At 36.8% G+C, this 16,721-nt stretch overlaps 1 protein-coding gene across 1 annotated transcript in view; it reads right to left on the bottom strand.

Annotated features, from left to right (window-relative positions):
- The window catches only part of REV3L (REV3 like, DNA directed polymerase zeta catalytic subunit), a 112,792-nt gene that overhangs the window by 55,533 nt on the left and 40,538 nt on the right, over window positions 1–16,721 (bottom strand). The window contains exons 2-5 of the mRNA XM_031611347.2: window positions 10,793–10,982; window positions 7,257–7,331; window positions 5,069–5,229; window positions 3,081–3,177 (exon numbers count right to left, since the gene is read on the bottom strand). Coding sequence (XP_031467207.2) covers window positions 3,081–3,177; window positions 5,069–5,229; window positions 7,257–7,331; window positions 10,793–10,982 — 523 coding nt within the window. The remainder of the gene's footprint in view (window positions 1–3,080; window positions 3,178–5,068; window positions 5,230–7,256; window positions 7,332–10,792; window positions 10,983–16,721) is intronic.

Raw genomic sequence — 16,721 nt, 5'->3', positions numbered from 1 at the left:
ACATCTAGCATCAGATTTCAACTGTTTGCTGTACTGTACTAGAAAAGTCAAGAATCACAGAATCACAGAATCATAGGGGCTGGAAGGGACCTCCAGAGATCATCGAGTCCAACCCCCCTGCCAAAGCAGGATCCCTACACCAGGTCACACAGGTAGGTGTCCAGGCAGGTCTTGAATATCTCCAGAGAAGAAGACTCCACAACCTCCCTGGGCAGCCTGTTCCAGTGCTCCGTCACCTCACCGTAAAGAAGTTCTTGCGCACATTGGTGCGGAACTTCCTATGCTCCAGCTTCTGGCCATTTCCCCTTGTCCTGTCTCCGCACACTGCTGAAAACAGTCTGGCCTCGCCACTTTGCCCCCCACACCTCAGATATTTATAGACCTGGATCAGGTCCCCTCTCAGTCTTCTCTTCTCAAGGCTAAACAGACCCAGATCACTTAGCCTTTCTTCATAGGAGAGATGCTCCAGGCCCTTCACCATCTTTGTGGCTCTCCGCTGGACTCCTTCCAAGAGATCCCTGTCTTTTTTGTACTGAAGAGCCCAGAACTGGACATAGTACTCCAGATGAGGCCAGCTTGGTCAAAACAGGGAATTTGGTATCACATGCAGCAAGGACATGGAAAATACATGTTGGAATCTCTCTCTAAGCTGATTCTGAATGTATACAAAACCAACTAAACAGATACCTTCATCATTTATACAAGACAGTCCTCTACACTATGCGGTTTCAAACAACATTTGACTGTTTTCCCCTTCTGCTTTTTCTTGAAAGACCAGATAACAACAATGAACAGGTAACAAATAGTAGAATATTTACAAGACACCCATATCTGATATAAATGAAGAACAAAGACTTCAGAGTTCAGTAATGACATGTAAGAGACACTCCAAGCACTGTTGGAAACAGCAGTCAAAATGTGAAAGACAGTAAATAAAAATCTTGTACTGAGCAATTCACAAAGCATTTAAGTATTTAAACGTGAGCTCTTCGAGGAGACTGAATAATAATGTGAAGAGACTGTGCTGGGATCACACAACAAAGAATATATAGCTATACACAGAAAACTAATGTTTGGAATTAAGAATGTACTTCATTAAAGAAAAGGAGGAAAAAAAAGGCAGAAGGACAGCTTTACATGTATCTAGTAATGCTGCAGACTGCAAGAATAAAACCATATGGAAAAACACCTGAGACAGTTTACCTTAGGAAACCTAAGGTAACCTAACCTTCATCATGACACTCACAAGTTAATTCAACTAATATAGGTGGAGGTTTTCAGAATAAAAGGAAATGAAGTAGGAAGGTAATCTGAAAGTGGGACAGACTACAATATGATTGTGATAACAAGAATACTGTTCTAAGTTGATGTCTCCTATAGTGAATCCAGAAGAAATTAAGAGGCAGAGAATTTCATACAGACATAGCAAAAAGTAAAATCATGAATGGAGAATAGTTTAGATTTGCTACCTTGCAGTAGCATGTATATCCTACAGCACTTGGAACACAGTCATGATAGAAAACCTTTAATAAAATAATTCATTTTCTAGGCAAAGGAACATTTGACACAATATCAAATGGAAGCAATTTAAGTTGGAGGAGATGTAAGTTAGTTCCTAAATTATTAAAGTGAGTAAGAAGCTGGCTAAGGGTAAAATTCCTACTGGTTATAGAAGAAGAGATATCAGGATTGATAGGAAATTCTTAGCACTGAATATAGACAAGTTTTGAGGACTGAATTTGTTTCATATCTCTTTAATATTGTTGACAGGAAATGCAGGAGCATACTAATAAAATGTATTGAAAAGGCAGGCTGTTAGACATACTGCAGTCTGATCATAATATCATAAAACAAGCTGTATAATTGAGAACTAGAATAACAGAAATAGGATGGAATTCAAAAATGGGATAAAGGACCCTATGTGATCTTATAAGGAATTCCAACTGGTAGATTATCAGTCAGATAAAAAGGAAGAGAAAAATGTATTAATGAATCCAAACACATGCTTTTTCTTATTAAAGTAAAGCCATTCCAAGTTGCAAACTGTAGGCTACAAAAAAAGAAGAGCATACAAGACAGACACAAAAATTCTAAGCTGAGATTTTTACATAGCTACTCTTTGACATGGACAAACTGGAATACATTGGGAGCAAACTATACATCTTAGTTAAGCCTGATTACAAAAATAGAATCTGCAAACTGATGTGTAAATATTCTCTATAAATATGTGGATTGCTCTGAAAGTAATGCCTCCCATTTATTTCCATGAAAAGTACAACAGATTCAAAGAGAACAACAAATATATTTGATAGGGCAAATTCTCAGCTACAAAACATTGTTTTTCAACATAGTCAACACCATTAGCTATGTATTTTCACTAGTGACAGGAGTCTGCATGTCATGCTTGTGAAAATCCACACTAGCACAGCTAACCCACTGTCTCTGTTGCTACTACTGAAACACACCACCCACCACCTCATGTGCTCACATCCACTGTTTGGTTTCCATAAACATTCAGGAAGCATAAATAAATGTCAGTGGATGCCACTTCTTCTGCATAGAGGAATTCAATTCCACACCTTCGCTTCATACCCAGTTCCATATCAGACACCATTGTGTCAGACTGCCCCTTTGCTGCCATCTGTTGCACAGTAACAACATGTAATGAAATATTGGTGGGAATGTTCAATCTCTGCTGTCATATCACCAACATCTGATATATTGTCTCTGACACTGTGGGGCAACTAACAAAATAGGAGGCATTACTTATGAAGCAGCCCTCCTATTGTATTGTTTAGTTTTTCATTAGAAGTCATTATCTAGAAACATATTCTCTAGGAAACAGAAAAAAAGATTTTAAACATTGCTATTATTATCTCCCATTTAGGTTTCCAGCACTTATAAGAGATACATAGTCTCAGATGATCAAAATACAAAGAAACAAAATTCTCTGTGAAATTCACTGATTCTCTGTGTCACCTTCAAATGCAGGACTGGACTGGAACCCTGCAGTACATACAAGTTGCTACTAATGAGCAAATACAGCATACATTAAAAAAAAAAAAAATAGATATGCCAACCTTGGTATTTCATCTTCTTCCCATTCGATGAAAGAAGCACTGTTTGAATTTGCTGCAGAATTGATTCTGTGATGCTTACTTCCACCTGATGTATCACCTGGAAAGAAAAACAGTAGGAAAAATTAGTTCATTTATGCTTCAGAAATTGCAGCTATTAAATATTATCAAAATGCTTCTGAAGAATAAATAACACCTGCATGATACTGGCTTCAAAAAGTCACGTAAATGACTTGACTTTCTTAATTATACGTAGACACGCATAAGATGAAAAATGTTTTCAACACTGACATTACTAGAATTTGCTGTGGTCCACTTGTATTTTAACCTAAATTCTAGCTTTTTTCTTTAAGCTTACTTAGTTTTAGGTAAAATTCAGGATTCCCAAGTGTCTGGGTCCTCAGGTCCGATCCCAATGGAAAACAAAAGCCAAAGTAAACAATGAAACACAAATGAAATAATGAACACATTTTGTCTTTCTTATCCATTAATGCATCTGGAATATACACAATATATGCGTGGCCAGATGCAGTAGCAGTTAAATAGAAACCTACAAGGTAGATGTTGTCTGATCTACAAATTCAGAAAACACTTTCTAAGTTTGCTTGGAGGTTCAGTACAAGGAAGTGCGCTTCAACATCATGCTGGAGAAATCCCCTCCCTTGTGGTCTCGTAAATGTTCACTCTTCAGAAGGAGGAACAACATTATACACAGGATGTGGCATAAGAAAGGAAAAAAAGCCTATGAATGGAGATGGAGGAGGGGGAATTAGAGGAGAAAACTTTAAAATTACTCTCTCTCACTCCAGTGTCAAAGAGCAGCTGGAATCTTGAATTTTCTCAGGTATATTGGTTTGTATTACAAACTGACAGGTTTCTTTTTCCTGTATTAATACCCCAAAATTTTATATATGTTGAAGATAGCATCAATCTGAAGCTTTCAATAACTATTTATTAGAACATATAATTTTATTCTATAATTTTAAAAGCAAGTATTGCACACATCCTCAGCTAATTTTCCAATACCTGGAATAACAAGGATAGGAATAGCTCATTTAGCAGAAAAGCCATGAATTATAGTGTTACTACATAGCTAACTGGGAAACATTATGCCAAAAATGCTTTAGAAACTCTAAGCTCTATTGGACTGAATAGCTGTGTGTCATAAGGACAACATATCACAGCACCTAGAAAAGTTCTGTAAGTGAACAGGGAAACGTTGTAACTTAACAAAAAATACTTATTTTTCTAAATATAAATGTCAGACATTATGTTCTTCATAGTGTTATCCCCCTTTATACTGCAGCATTTAGGTAACATTATGTATGTTCTTACTAATCTTCAGTTTCACTTAAGTGCATACATTCAAAAAGTCAAATTGTTTTTTAAAATGAAAATTAAAAATATCTCCTTTGCTCAGGCATTTATATTTCACATTTCAGCCCTGACTAAATGACCATAATACAAACAGAAGTTTGTATTATAATAGGAGCATTGCATTATAATAGGAGCATTACAAAATTCTAGCTAGATTGTAAATGCATTACTAGAGCAAAAATGAATTAAATTGGTGTAGGGATAAAATACAAATATCAATACAATTAAAGCAACACAATTACTATGCTATCTCTTGTGTAAATTCAAGTAAGTATCATATCGTCGAAGATTGATTTATTTTCTACTGTCTAACTTGAAAAGCTCTGTGAATATCTTTTGAAAAATGGTCAAAAGCACAATGCTGACAAAATATGTTTTTATAATACATGGTATCTCATTTTCACAGGACAGGCTTTTCCCCTACACCAATACACAGTCACATGCAAAAAAAAAAAAAAAAAAAAAGGATGAAAAGTTATATAGAGACTTAGTTTTGACACAGAAGACAAACTAAAAGGAAACAAGATGTGATACCCATTTAACCAAAATGATAAAAAACAAGGTAATTTTTAGCCCTCAAAACAATTATTTAGTCATAAGAAAAAACTCCTTACTTTTTCTCCTCGCCTTTCTGAATTTGACAGCAGCCAGGTTTATTAAATTCATTCCATATAAGTTGTAATCTATGAAGAGCTGAAGGAGGTAGGGAATATGGGCTTCATGAGGCTGGTAAGATTTGTTCATTATGGCTCCACCTTGCAGAAGCTCACATACTCTAAAATGAAAAATAAATTAGAACATAATACTGTAATTGTTTCCTGTACAATAATGTTGTTGTTTGATTTTATCAAAATATAAAGTATATTAAAATACAAAGCATTTATAAAGGAAAATATAAAATAGGAAGTGTGTATTTGTGTTAGTTGTATTTTTAACTTAAAAACTTTATGTTCACAATAATGGATTCCCAAAAATGTCGCCTCCTAATAACAAACACAGTGTTATTTCTGTAAATCTCAGCTTAAACAAACAAACACAAAGACCAGAACAGAAAAAGAAAACCAAAACAACAACAACAAAAAACCTCACAACCTTCCAAAGAAAAATCATACCTGGTACTATCTTTGCAACATGTCCTAAGCTGATACAGTCCATTGAAATCCTTCTACAGAACAACTATGGCATCTGTATGCCTACAAACCTGTAATAACTTTGAATTTCTCTCCTGTTCTCCCTGGCATATGTATCAAGAAGTCCTGCACTGTTTAAAGATTTCATACCATACACACAGAAGCAGCACTTTAATAGCTTCTGTGAAGCACACTAAGTCTGCTGTTTTAAACACCAGCACATTAAAAAGCAATTGCAGGCATTTGCATAATTATAAGTCAGTGCAATAAATTTATCTCAAAATAGTATGATATTTCTAAATCAAAGAACAACAACACTAAGTATTTCTGAATGCAAGAAATAAGATTAAAACTGTAAAGTTTTATCTAGAAAGATTAAAGGAATAAACTAAATGAAGTGTCAGTCCTTTTTTTGGTAGAAGTAATTCAAATATGAGAATCTTCAAAAATCCAAACTGTCACCCAACTGTTATCAAGTCATACATGTACAGACTTCATTAAGATGGAAATTTACCATAATGCAGAACTGTACAGGCCATCATTAAAAAAGTTATGAGGGGTAATAATACGCAATTAAGGATTTCAGTTTATGCTGTAGAAATAATTCTTCTTTATTTATCACTGTCACAGTGATTGCAGTAAACTCAGGAAGTCTGAGAAGCATGCACGGTGCTTTCATTTAATAGGGCACTACAGAAACTGTTTAACAAAAACAGCTATTCAGTTTTGAAGCTATAATCCTGCAATGGGCACAGAAACCTAAAATGTAGAAACTAACAAAATTCACTTTTAGTATCACAGAATCATATCATCAAATGGTTTGGGTTGGAAGGGACCTTTAAGATCATCTAGTTCAAACCCCCTGCTATAAGCAGGGACACCTCCTATAGACCAGGTTGCTCACAGCCCTATCCAGCCTGGCCTTGAATGCTTCCAGGGAGGGGGCATTCACCACTTCACTGGGCAACCTGTTCCAGTGTCTCACCACCCTCACAGTAAAGAATTTCCTCCTCATATCTAGTCTAAATCTACCCTCTTCCAGTTTAAAGACATTTCGTCTCATCCTGTCACTATCTGCCCTTATAAAAAGTCCCTCCCCAGCTTTCCTGTAGGCCCCCTTCAGGTACTGGAAGGTCACTATAAGGTTCTCTCCAAAGCCTTCTCTTCTCCAGGCTTAAAAGCCATGACTTTCTGAGCCTGTCTTCATAGGGGAGGTGCTCTGGCCCACTGATCATCTTCACAGCCCTCGTCTGGACCTGCTCTAACAGCTCCGTGTCCTTCTTGTGCTGGGGGCCCCAGAATTGGATGAGTACTCCAGGTCGGGGCACATGAGAGAAAGCATGAAAGAGTACTACATATAAAATAGAACTACATTGTTTTTGTTAAGTTCTATATGAAAAGTAAAATGATGCAAATGTGTTCAAGCACATAAAAATTGCAGTTAATACGAGATAACTGGATAATTTGGTCCTATTTTGCAAACATGCTACTCCTTTAAAAATATTATTACTGGCATGCTTAAAATTAGTAATTTTCCTACTGTTTTGAAATGCTTGGACAATACTTTTATTACTTCTGCTGTTAAAATGTACGCAAATCTTGCTCCAAAAATTACTTTTTCCATTCTAGATACAAGGAAATCAGCCAAAACTTCGTATCACTGTATCCTTACCTTTTTACCATTGCAGGATTGTAAAGATAGATCTTCATGAACTGTCTCTCCTTCTCATGGTAACCATAAAAAGGCCTGGAGAGAAAGAAGTAAAAACAAGAGGCTAGCCAGTTAAATGGTGGCCTTTACTCAACTGCAATTTACCATGAAGCATATGAAATCCAGATGAAAAAAAGACAGATGAACTACATACATATCCAGGCAAATGAAAATTCCAAGCATCGTGCCAAAAAATCATTATGCTCCACATGTATTTCTTAATAACACGTTTTCATTAGTTTCAAAACCTGAAGTGCTTCTGGTGCACATGACAATTCTTTACAAACAGATTCTACAGAAACTTAACCATTATTATTATACACCATTAAAAACACATTGTATTTCTGAACAAAAACACAGTACACATTCCATGAAAGACACTGACTCAGTGGGGTCAGATGTGTACATGTCTGGGGTAAGATAGGGTTATATTGCACACTTTGCATTAGAAATTTCAGTCTAGTTTAGATAAGTGGGTTCCACAGAAAGCTCCTATCATTGGTCAGAAGTCTGCTAGAGATGATAGGATCACAAGTTGACAGTGTTTAATGTTGCCACCCATTTTCTAATGACTAACTTCAAATATTTTCCACATTATTTGGTGAAGTGCCAAGTATTCAAAACTATAGCTGAAGATAAGGGGAGCACCACATTAGTACACAGTGTTAAAGATAAAAACAATAGGCTGTATGTGTGTCAAATTACCTAAAAGGCTCACTTAAGAACTTCTGGCTTAGCACTGTTTTTCACCTTCCTCATATGTAAACATATTGATGCCACCACACCATCATAATAGTACTTCCATTAAACTTATTAGCACTGGACTGTTTCAAAAACAGTGTTCAGCTCTTCTGATAAATGCTGTAACAAAGTCACTGAGGACATTAATTTCACAGATCAGGTGTAAATGAGTAAATATCAGCTGTGTAATATAAATAACTGAACAATGAGAGCAGCTTAAAAGAATGAATAGCTGCCCTTTTTCAGTGATTACTAGTCATCTCGTGCACTAAATGAGGCATGAATCCTGAAGAAAATAGGATTTGAGAATGCAATTAAAGAATACATGTCATAATGAATATGTCAAGGCTAAGCTGAGGCTGCACAGGCAATATTAATTCTGGTATTACTTGACTGAATTACTGACTTTTCAGCATCAAGAACGCTAATCTAATCTAACATGCTTGTAATACAGCATGTAAAGGAAACAGGCCATAATTCAATGCACTGGATGAATGCAAGAAGTCTACAGTTTGCAGCAATAATGACTGAAGTCAACAGAAGTCCTGGTATGCATGTAATCGTTACTTCTATAAAGTATTATTAAAAAGTGGAGCTTTGATGTTTACTTGCAATGGTTAAAAAAAAAAAAGTAATAAGAAGGTTTTCAGTCCTAAATTAAATGCAAACTCAACAATACAGATGATCTTTATATGATCATATGCATTCATATGTATTATATGTGAAAAGAAACATTTAGATCTGGCAGTAAGGAACATGGTTTAGTAATATTGGTGATAGGTGGACTGTTGGGCTAGATGATCTTGGAGGACTTTTCCAACCTTGGTGATTCTATAATTCTATGAAATACACACACATTTAGAGTGAGCTGTTTAAAAACTGTTTATGGTATTAAAACTGAGGTGAAGTTGAAGCAACAAAACTGAAACTGTTATGCTGAAAAAGATGAAATGAAATCTTGTATGATGAAGCAATCGCTCTTATATAAATAGTAATAAACTTATTGACAATTTATATACATGCAGTGAGTTATAATGGCTCAATACACTGTAGGTAAGTAAATTAAGAACAACTTTTTTGAAGTTAGCACTTGCAAGGTAAATGACTCATACTCACATTGACATCGAAGCCAGGAAAGTAAGATTTTAACACTTACAAAGTAAGATATGAAAACCTACTTTAACTTCGCAAAACAGAAGGAAAATGTATTTCATCTGCTTATTCAAGGACCTTTGCTATGCTTGGAAGCTAACACAACAAACATCCTATTATATCTGTAAGAGTTTACAGGACAGCTTTCCTACTAATACAGAGAAAAATAGGTAAGATATCTCCAAGATTTAAAGAAAAATACGGGCTTCTCAACACAGAGACACTTTGAAATCTACAACCAAAACCTGACTTCAGTTATAACAGAAAAATACAAACATTTCTGTCACTACACAAGAGTGTCTATCTACCCAGGTAAAAGATTAAGGTGTATTACAATTTATTTTAGGGGCATCTCATTAGCCTCTTATGCAAGCAAATAAAATACATCAGTCTTTACTTCTCCAAAGTAAAGAGCATGTGATTTTCAGTAAAGACTGTTTTGAAACTCTAAGGCACAAGAGGTGAAAAAAGGGCAGGCTCCTACTCTGTCTGCTGTCTTCTCACTGATTCAAGGAGGAAAGACTGCCTTCAGCAGGTTAATCCACCCAGGCTACACTGTCAAGATGAACAGCTATGCCAATATTCATACAGCTTTCAGAAAAAAAAAGGAAAAACAAAGAAAAAATATGGTGGGTTAGCATTCCTGCTATTGCAAAAACAAAGTCTTGATTAAAAGTAAAAAAAAAGATACTGTCATCACTTTGCTGGCAATACTTAGAAAACAGCACTACAATTGGCTGGGAACAGAAAGATTATCTTCCCAAACCTAACATTTAGAAAGGACATATTTCAAAAGAACATTAAAAAAAAAAAAGTAAAAGGAAGTGCTGCATAGTACTGAAAATTAGCATTTACATAGTTTTGCAGGTGAAAAATTCAATGCGTATACAAACTGTGTTCCTTCAGTACAGCTTCCTATTATTCACCACCATTTGACACATTTTACAATCCTTGGTTATGCAGGTCAAATAAAAATTGATCAAGAGAATCCTTAAAATGTTAACATTCTGTAATATTATATAGAAAGCTACACCAAATAAAAGCAGAACGCTCAGCTTGACAGATAAGCGAGTAATGTTTAAGACCCTCTGGATCACACCCTGTGCTTCCAGAAGGGTCAACATAAAACATGACCTGACAGACCCAGGATGGACCTTCTAGAGGTGCCATCTTAGACTACTGAAATAAAATTAAAAGAAAAAAGACCTAGAGGTAGACTCCTGCAAGACACGTCTGGTCACAGGGAACTTAGAATACCCCAGACAGGTAGAAAAAGATGTCAGGAACATAATGTTATAACAGCAGAGGCAGAAAAATACTCAAAAGAACAGAGCTGGAAAACAATAGGCAGTAGGATCCAATTTAGTTACAAAATGTTTAAGTCAAGTATAACTGTTCATTATGTTCGATCAAAGCAAGTAAAAAGTGCATTTAATAGTTGTATAGGCCTGTATGAAGGCAGACAGAGGGGAAAAGGAGGAAAAAATAAAAGTATAAAGAGAAAGGAAGAGCCCATATCTAAGCCCATGCCAAGTATTTCTAAATAGAACTGTAGAAAGCACTTCAAAACAAGTAAAAAAAGAATCTTAACAGGTCATACTTACATTCCAGATACTAATGACACTTTGAAAACATGTTGTATAGTAGAAGACGGATTGCCTAAAGCAACATTAAGTGCTCTGTCAATGCTGAATGCCACTTGGCGGAGATAGTGTTCTGGATGCTGACCAAACCCATCATATGGTACATAGAGGTAAGGAAAGACACCATGCAAGTGGAGACAAGTCTTCTGACCTAAAAAAAGAAGGTAAACATTTATTTTCTAATGACATCTTCATTTAAGTAGTAGCAGAATTTGAAATTTTTCAGGCTATTTTCGGGTTCTGCAGACAGGATGAATTAATTAAATAAGTTCAGATCCAGTTAATATAAAAAGTACAATTCAGAGCAGTTCTCACATTTGATATATTGACTAAAGCAATAAAGAACAGACAAGATAAGACGACATAATGATAAATTCTGTTGTAATCTAAATGTGATCCTAACAATTTTCTTTATGATAATAAGACAACACCACTCTGAGAATAATTTTGCATAGTGATTTACTGTTGGACGATTTAACAGTTTCCCAGTCCTTGTGAAAATTTGCTGATTTCAAAATTCTTTCCATTCCTTACTTGGCTGAGTATACAGCTTCTCAGAAATTAAAAAGAATGTCCAAGAATGTCCATCTAGCAGGTCATTCAATATCCTAGTTATTAAGGTATAAGTTGGAATATGAAACATTGATTCCTGTGACATCTCTGCCAGTCTCTAGCCTATTAATGATATAATTCTTAGTATTAGCTTTTATCAGTCTGCAACAGCAGCAGAATGAGAGAAAAAACCATGAAAACCATACTGGTAGACAAGACCACAGTTCAAGCTTCTGCTTGGGACAAGGTAAGTACAGCAATGGGGATTGAGTTCTTCCAAACACCACCAATATTTTACAATTCTCATCTGTCTCATCTGTAAAGTGTATTCTCTGTTCTTTCCTCACCATAAACCAGCACAGCCCGCATTCACTCCTGAACCAAAACTCCTGTTCACCATCTTCTAAGCCCCCATAAGTCTTCATGACTTCTCAGTGGTCAATGAAAAAGGTTCACAGAAAACTACTGTGTGTAAGCACACATCATTCAGTAGCTCCCACCCCACTGTACAAAGTATATAACTGTATTTGTCTAGGTAGGCCCTCTGAATGAAGACAGTGCAGCAGTGCCCAAAGGCAATGCTTTAACCAACCATGAAATAAACACTAGGGAAGAGGCTGCACAGCCACAGGCCCGCAACTCTAATGAACCAGATTTCCAAAAGTTTATTCTTTCAAACTGAGATTACTTCTCAGCAAATAGACCTCTACACTCACCCCCACATTAGTGCTCCACTGGCCACCCAGTAATGACAGCTGTAGGTCCATTAAAGAGCAAGCAGAGCAGACAGAGCCAGGAAACCTGCACATTTTTACACCTTTGAAACATGTGCCTTTGAATATCATACGCAGCACAGATTTTTGTTTTTAAACTGGGGTTCAGATCCATTGTTCTTTCTCCAAATATTTACTGGTCCCTCATGTAATGTCCCAGAGTGAAAGAAATTGCTTAGAGGATACTAGCCTTGTTCTCCAAGGTGATGTTTTTTTTAAACCTTCTAGAAGTTGAACCCATCAAGTCTCTTCAGCAATGTTTAAATAGCACCTAAATGCACATTCATAATCTTGAGGTCATCACCTATACTGAATTCTGCCCGTGCTAAAGAAACTAAACAATACGAACTAGAAGTATTTAAATGGCAAAATGAAGGACGGAATCAGCAGCTTTATATGGCAGGAAAACCTCTGCCCCCATTGTGAGAGAGATCATTTATTAGTAGGAAATGGAAAGAGCACTGATCTGTGCAGTGATAGCAGATCATTTATGTTCACAAATTAATGTTCTGCATCAGGTTACCAACAAATGTGAGTGCCTCTCCACATCTGTATTTAACTTTGATTGAAACAGGACTTTTACCCCCTGACTAAAATTAGAAGTTGTCTAAATCTTTATGGTTCTTCCTATGTTTACTTTTTAATAATGTTTTAGACACACATAAGTGTCACATTCAGAGAGAAATTCGAATTTTACTCATATATGTTTGTCTGAATGCTTACTGAGGCTTTTAAAAAAAATGAATAAACCTACCCACCCCAAACTGTACTTAATAGTGCAGGTATAGAATAAAAACTTCTGGCAGAAATACAGGTCTATCCACGGTTTTGTTACGTACAACTTGTCAAGCCAAATCAGTTCTACACCTGCACATTAATTTTTACACAAGAAGCTCTGAACTCCTGTTATTTTATAACACCGAAATATTTCTGCTTTAATGGCTGCCAAATTATTCTGGATTATAACAAAATTGTGTTGCCCTACAAAACAAAATTACAAAGCACCAGACTAAATAAACCATGGGGATGGTATGAAGTTATTATTTAAATTCGGGTTCCTGACAAGTTAAGTTGAACAATTACTTAATAATTCTTTTAGCGCTAACATCTGATCAGTCAAGTTAAGTGAGTTAAAAATAGAGGTATATTCATTTCAATTACAAATATTTAAAACGTTTACAAAAACACGTACAAAGAAAGCTCCCTTATGCTTCTTTCTCTCGCCTTCCTTTGCACTCCCTTTATGTGCAAAAACCCCAAACCAATCATGGAAAACACTGCAGCTTTCAAGTGACCAAAGTACCAAGCTACCATTTAGTTCCAGGGAAATCTTACAAACCATCCACACTGAATCACTCCCTCGTTTTTGATTCTGCCAGGAAAGCAAACAAGCTGCTGCTGATGGAAGGCTCCGAGCCGGCGAGCAGCTGTTAAGTTACGTGGCTCTGTACAGTTGAACAGTTACTCACTTTGATCCTTGTTACTATTCACTCACTTATCATGACATTCGGTTATACTATTTTTATTTACAGTCCACGTTATTGCAAGTCTTACCCTACTGGTGTAAGAACTGAGTCATTTGCTTCCATCGTTTAAGTAAGAGCATTGAATCGCAGCAGACGTTGCGGTGTTGTGTCTGAGGCTCAGGCTCCAGGAGCAGCAGCCACGGTTTGTGCTGAGCCGCTACAGATTTCTGGGGATTCCTTCCAGTAGAGCCACAAGAAAAAAACCAGATCTACCCACTGAGGAGCTCAGACCACACAGACGTACCAATTAACATCAATTAAAGCCTTGGCATTGGATAAGGTTAAAATGTTTTATGCTTTAAACATGTCAAATCTCATGTTTCTCTCTCTTTTTTTTTTTTTTTTTTTTTTTGAGATACAGCCAGAAGCAAATCTATACTGCTGGAACAACAGTGACTGCCTACAGCAACCAGCTGATTTTTTTTACACCTACCCACTGCTTTCTTTAAATGCAGAATCAGTGGAAGTGGTGCTCTACAGCAGATTCTGCAGAAGAGCCATGCAGACTGTGAGACTGCCCTCCTCGGTCTCCCAGTGCAAAGCTGAAAGCCTAGCAGTGATTTCCAGAGCTTACCTCTTTTCAGCAAATAACAATATTCCATGCTACAGCACATGTACATCACAACTACTCTGCATCTAAGAGTGACGTGTACGACAGCTATTAACAAATGGACATAATGTGTATGTAAATGCAACAATTGATGATGATGCAGCAACCAGGAGGAGGATGCTGTCCAGACAGCCCCTCCATAGCCCAAACTCTGTTAAAGAATGGGATCTGCACTGGTTGAGTTACCTGCAATTCACAGACCAAGCACACCAGTACATGATGCAAAAGGGTTGCTGAATAAATGTACATATATATAGAAGTAAAGCTGTGGCTTACAAGCTTTTTTCAGGCACTGAATGAAGCAGTGAATTAATGAATGAGAAGTGCTGTTGTAACACAGGAAAGGAGCAATAGACAAAGCCCTGAGATACTACAGTATGCTCAACTAGCAAACTGGCTACATTTTATGAAAAGAAAAAAGTTCAACTGAATATCAACATAGATGAATAGCCAACATAATAATGAATCAATACTAGGAAAAAAATATATATATATTTTTTTAGACAAGAAAGTGAGCCTTACATGTTTGGTTTTTTTTCAGACATAGCTCTAAACCCATACTTATTAAAGCAAGTGACAAAAATGTTACTGAAGTTTTAAAAACCAAATATAGCTTTGTGTACTTGAAACCCAGGAGACAGGGATTAAAAAAGCAAGCCTGCTAATTTTTGAAGATGGTTGCTATATGCATTACAATTAGGAATGCATGCCAGATATAATCCTTGCTCTACTGTCATTCAAAATATTAGAAGAAAAAGCTGTAGTAAGCCTGAAACAGAAAACTTCAGTATGATTAGGAGAACTGAAACCAGTAGGATAAAGGAATGCAAAACTACTAGATTGTATATCAAGAACAAGCAAGAACTGATTTCTTCTAACCACCAGAAAGCTCAGCCACACAAGATGATCTGGAACAGAAAAAAAACCAAGTTGGGATCTATGCAGTATCACAGAATGGCTGAGGCTGGAAGGGACCTTTGGAGGGTCGTTTGGTCCAATCCATCTGCTCAAGCATATGTACAAGTCATTTCCCAGTACAGCAAGATAGAGAGCCTGAGGATTATCATTCCAGTGTCCTCACAGACATTCTTTTTCACCATTTGAAAATAAAACTGACTCAGTCTAAGCTTCTAAAAATATTTCTGAGCTGAGATAAAACTGGACAAATCTCAGTACAAAAGAAAAACGTGAAAAAAAATAAGAGACCTTATTGTATAGTCCAGCTCAGAAATAAACTTAGTCAAGGTTCTTGACGTGTGCTCAAATGACATGAACCTATGGATTCACCACAGCTAGCACATGTATTTGGGCAGGAGAAGATGAAGTCCATCTGCTCTGAATTTCACAGAATGGTTTGGATTGGAAGGGACCTTTACAGATCATCTAGACCTTCCCCTCTGTCAGAAGCAGAGACACCGTCTACTAGATAAGGTTGCCCAAAGCCCATCCTAGCTGGCTTGGAACACTTCTAAGGATGGGGCATCTACAACCTCTTTGGTCAACCACTTCCAGTATTTCCTCCCATTACAGTAAAATTTTCTGATCTAATCCATCAGTGTCTTTCTTATACTGGAGACCCCCAAGCTAGATGCTGTACTCCCTTGTGAGATCCTACCTGAAGAATCACCTCCCTTGACTTGCTGGCAACACTTCAGTTTACACAGCCTAGAAGACATGATTTGCCTTCTGGGCTGCAAGCACACATGATCAGTACAAATCCAACTTTTCACCTACCAGGGTCCCTAAGTCCCTCTCTGCAGGGCTGCTCTCAGACAAATTTTTGCCCACCCCTACAGAACTATTTGAGGATTCACACTCCAGCAGTGGGTGAGTTCATGCAGTTATCACTTCTAGTTATTTCTTCCAAAAGACTTTCACTTTCATGGGAGGAATGTCTGAGCACAGCATGTAGATGAACCTAAACCAATGCAGTTTATATCCTACAATACTAAAGTAGACCGGAATCTACTAGGCCTATAAGTCAATACTGGTTTCAAAACACCCAAAAGAAACCACCCACTATGTTCTGTGGTCCATTCTACCTAGGAACAGTGAAACCCTGTGTCTCATTAGACTGACCTAAACAAAAGCCTACAGGCAAAGCTCTACCTTACAGACTTAAATTTGTATCACCACACAGAAAAGATTTCAAGATTCCAACGGAAAGAGCAAGAAGCTCAAAGACACTTCAGCCTCTGTATTTATGCATGAGACTGAGTGATTCTAAAACACAAAATCCTTACATTTGCTATTTCCAGAAATGAATCAGAACATGACCTACAGCTGCAATACAGTTTCACTAGTGTTTTACACACAGAACTCAAAGCCGTTTGGTTCCTCTGCTCTACCTTTTAGTATAGGAACTGACTATGGAAATCTCACAGACTGAAGTGTGATGTACTGTTCTGAATAGACATCACCTCATTTCA

Source organism: Phasianus colchicus, chromosome 2, assembly GCF_987193195.1.
Source record: "Phasianus colchicus chromosome 2, bPhaCol1.hap1.1, whole genome shotgun sequence".
NCBI classification, from domain to species: domain Eukaryota; kingdom Metazoa; phylum Chordata; class Aves; order Galliformes; family Phasianidae; genus Phasianus; species Phasianus colchicus.
This window is presented reverse-complemented; position numbering and strand designations above follow the sequence as displayed.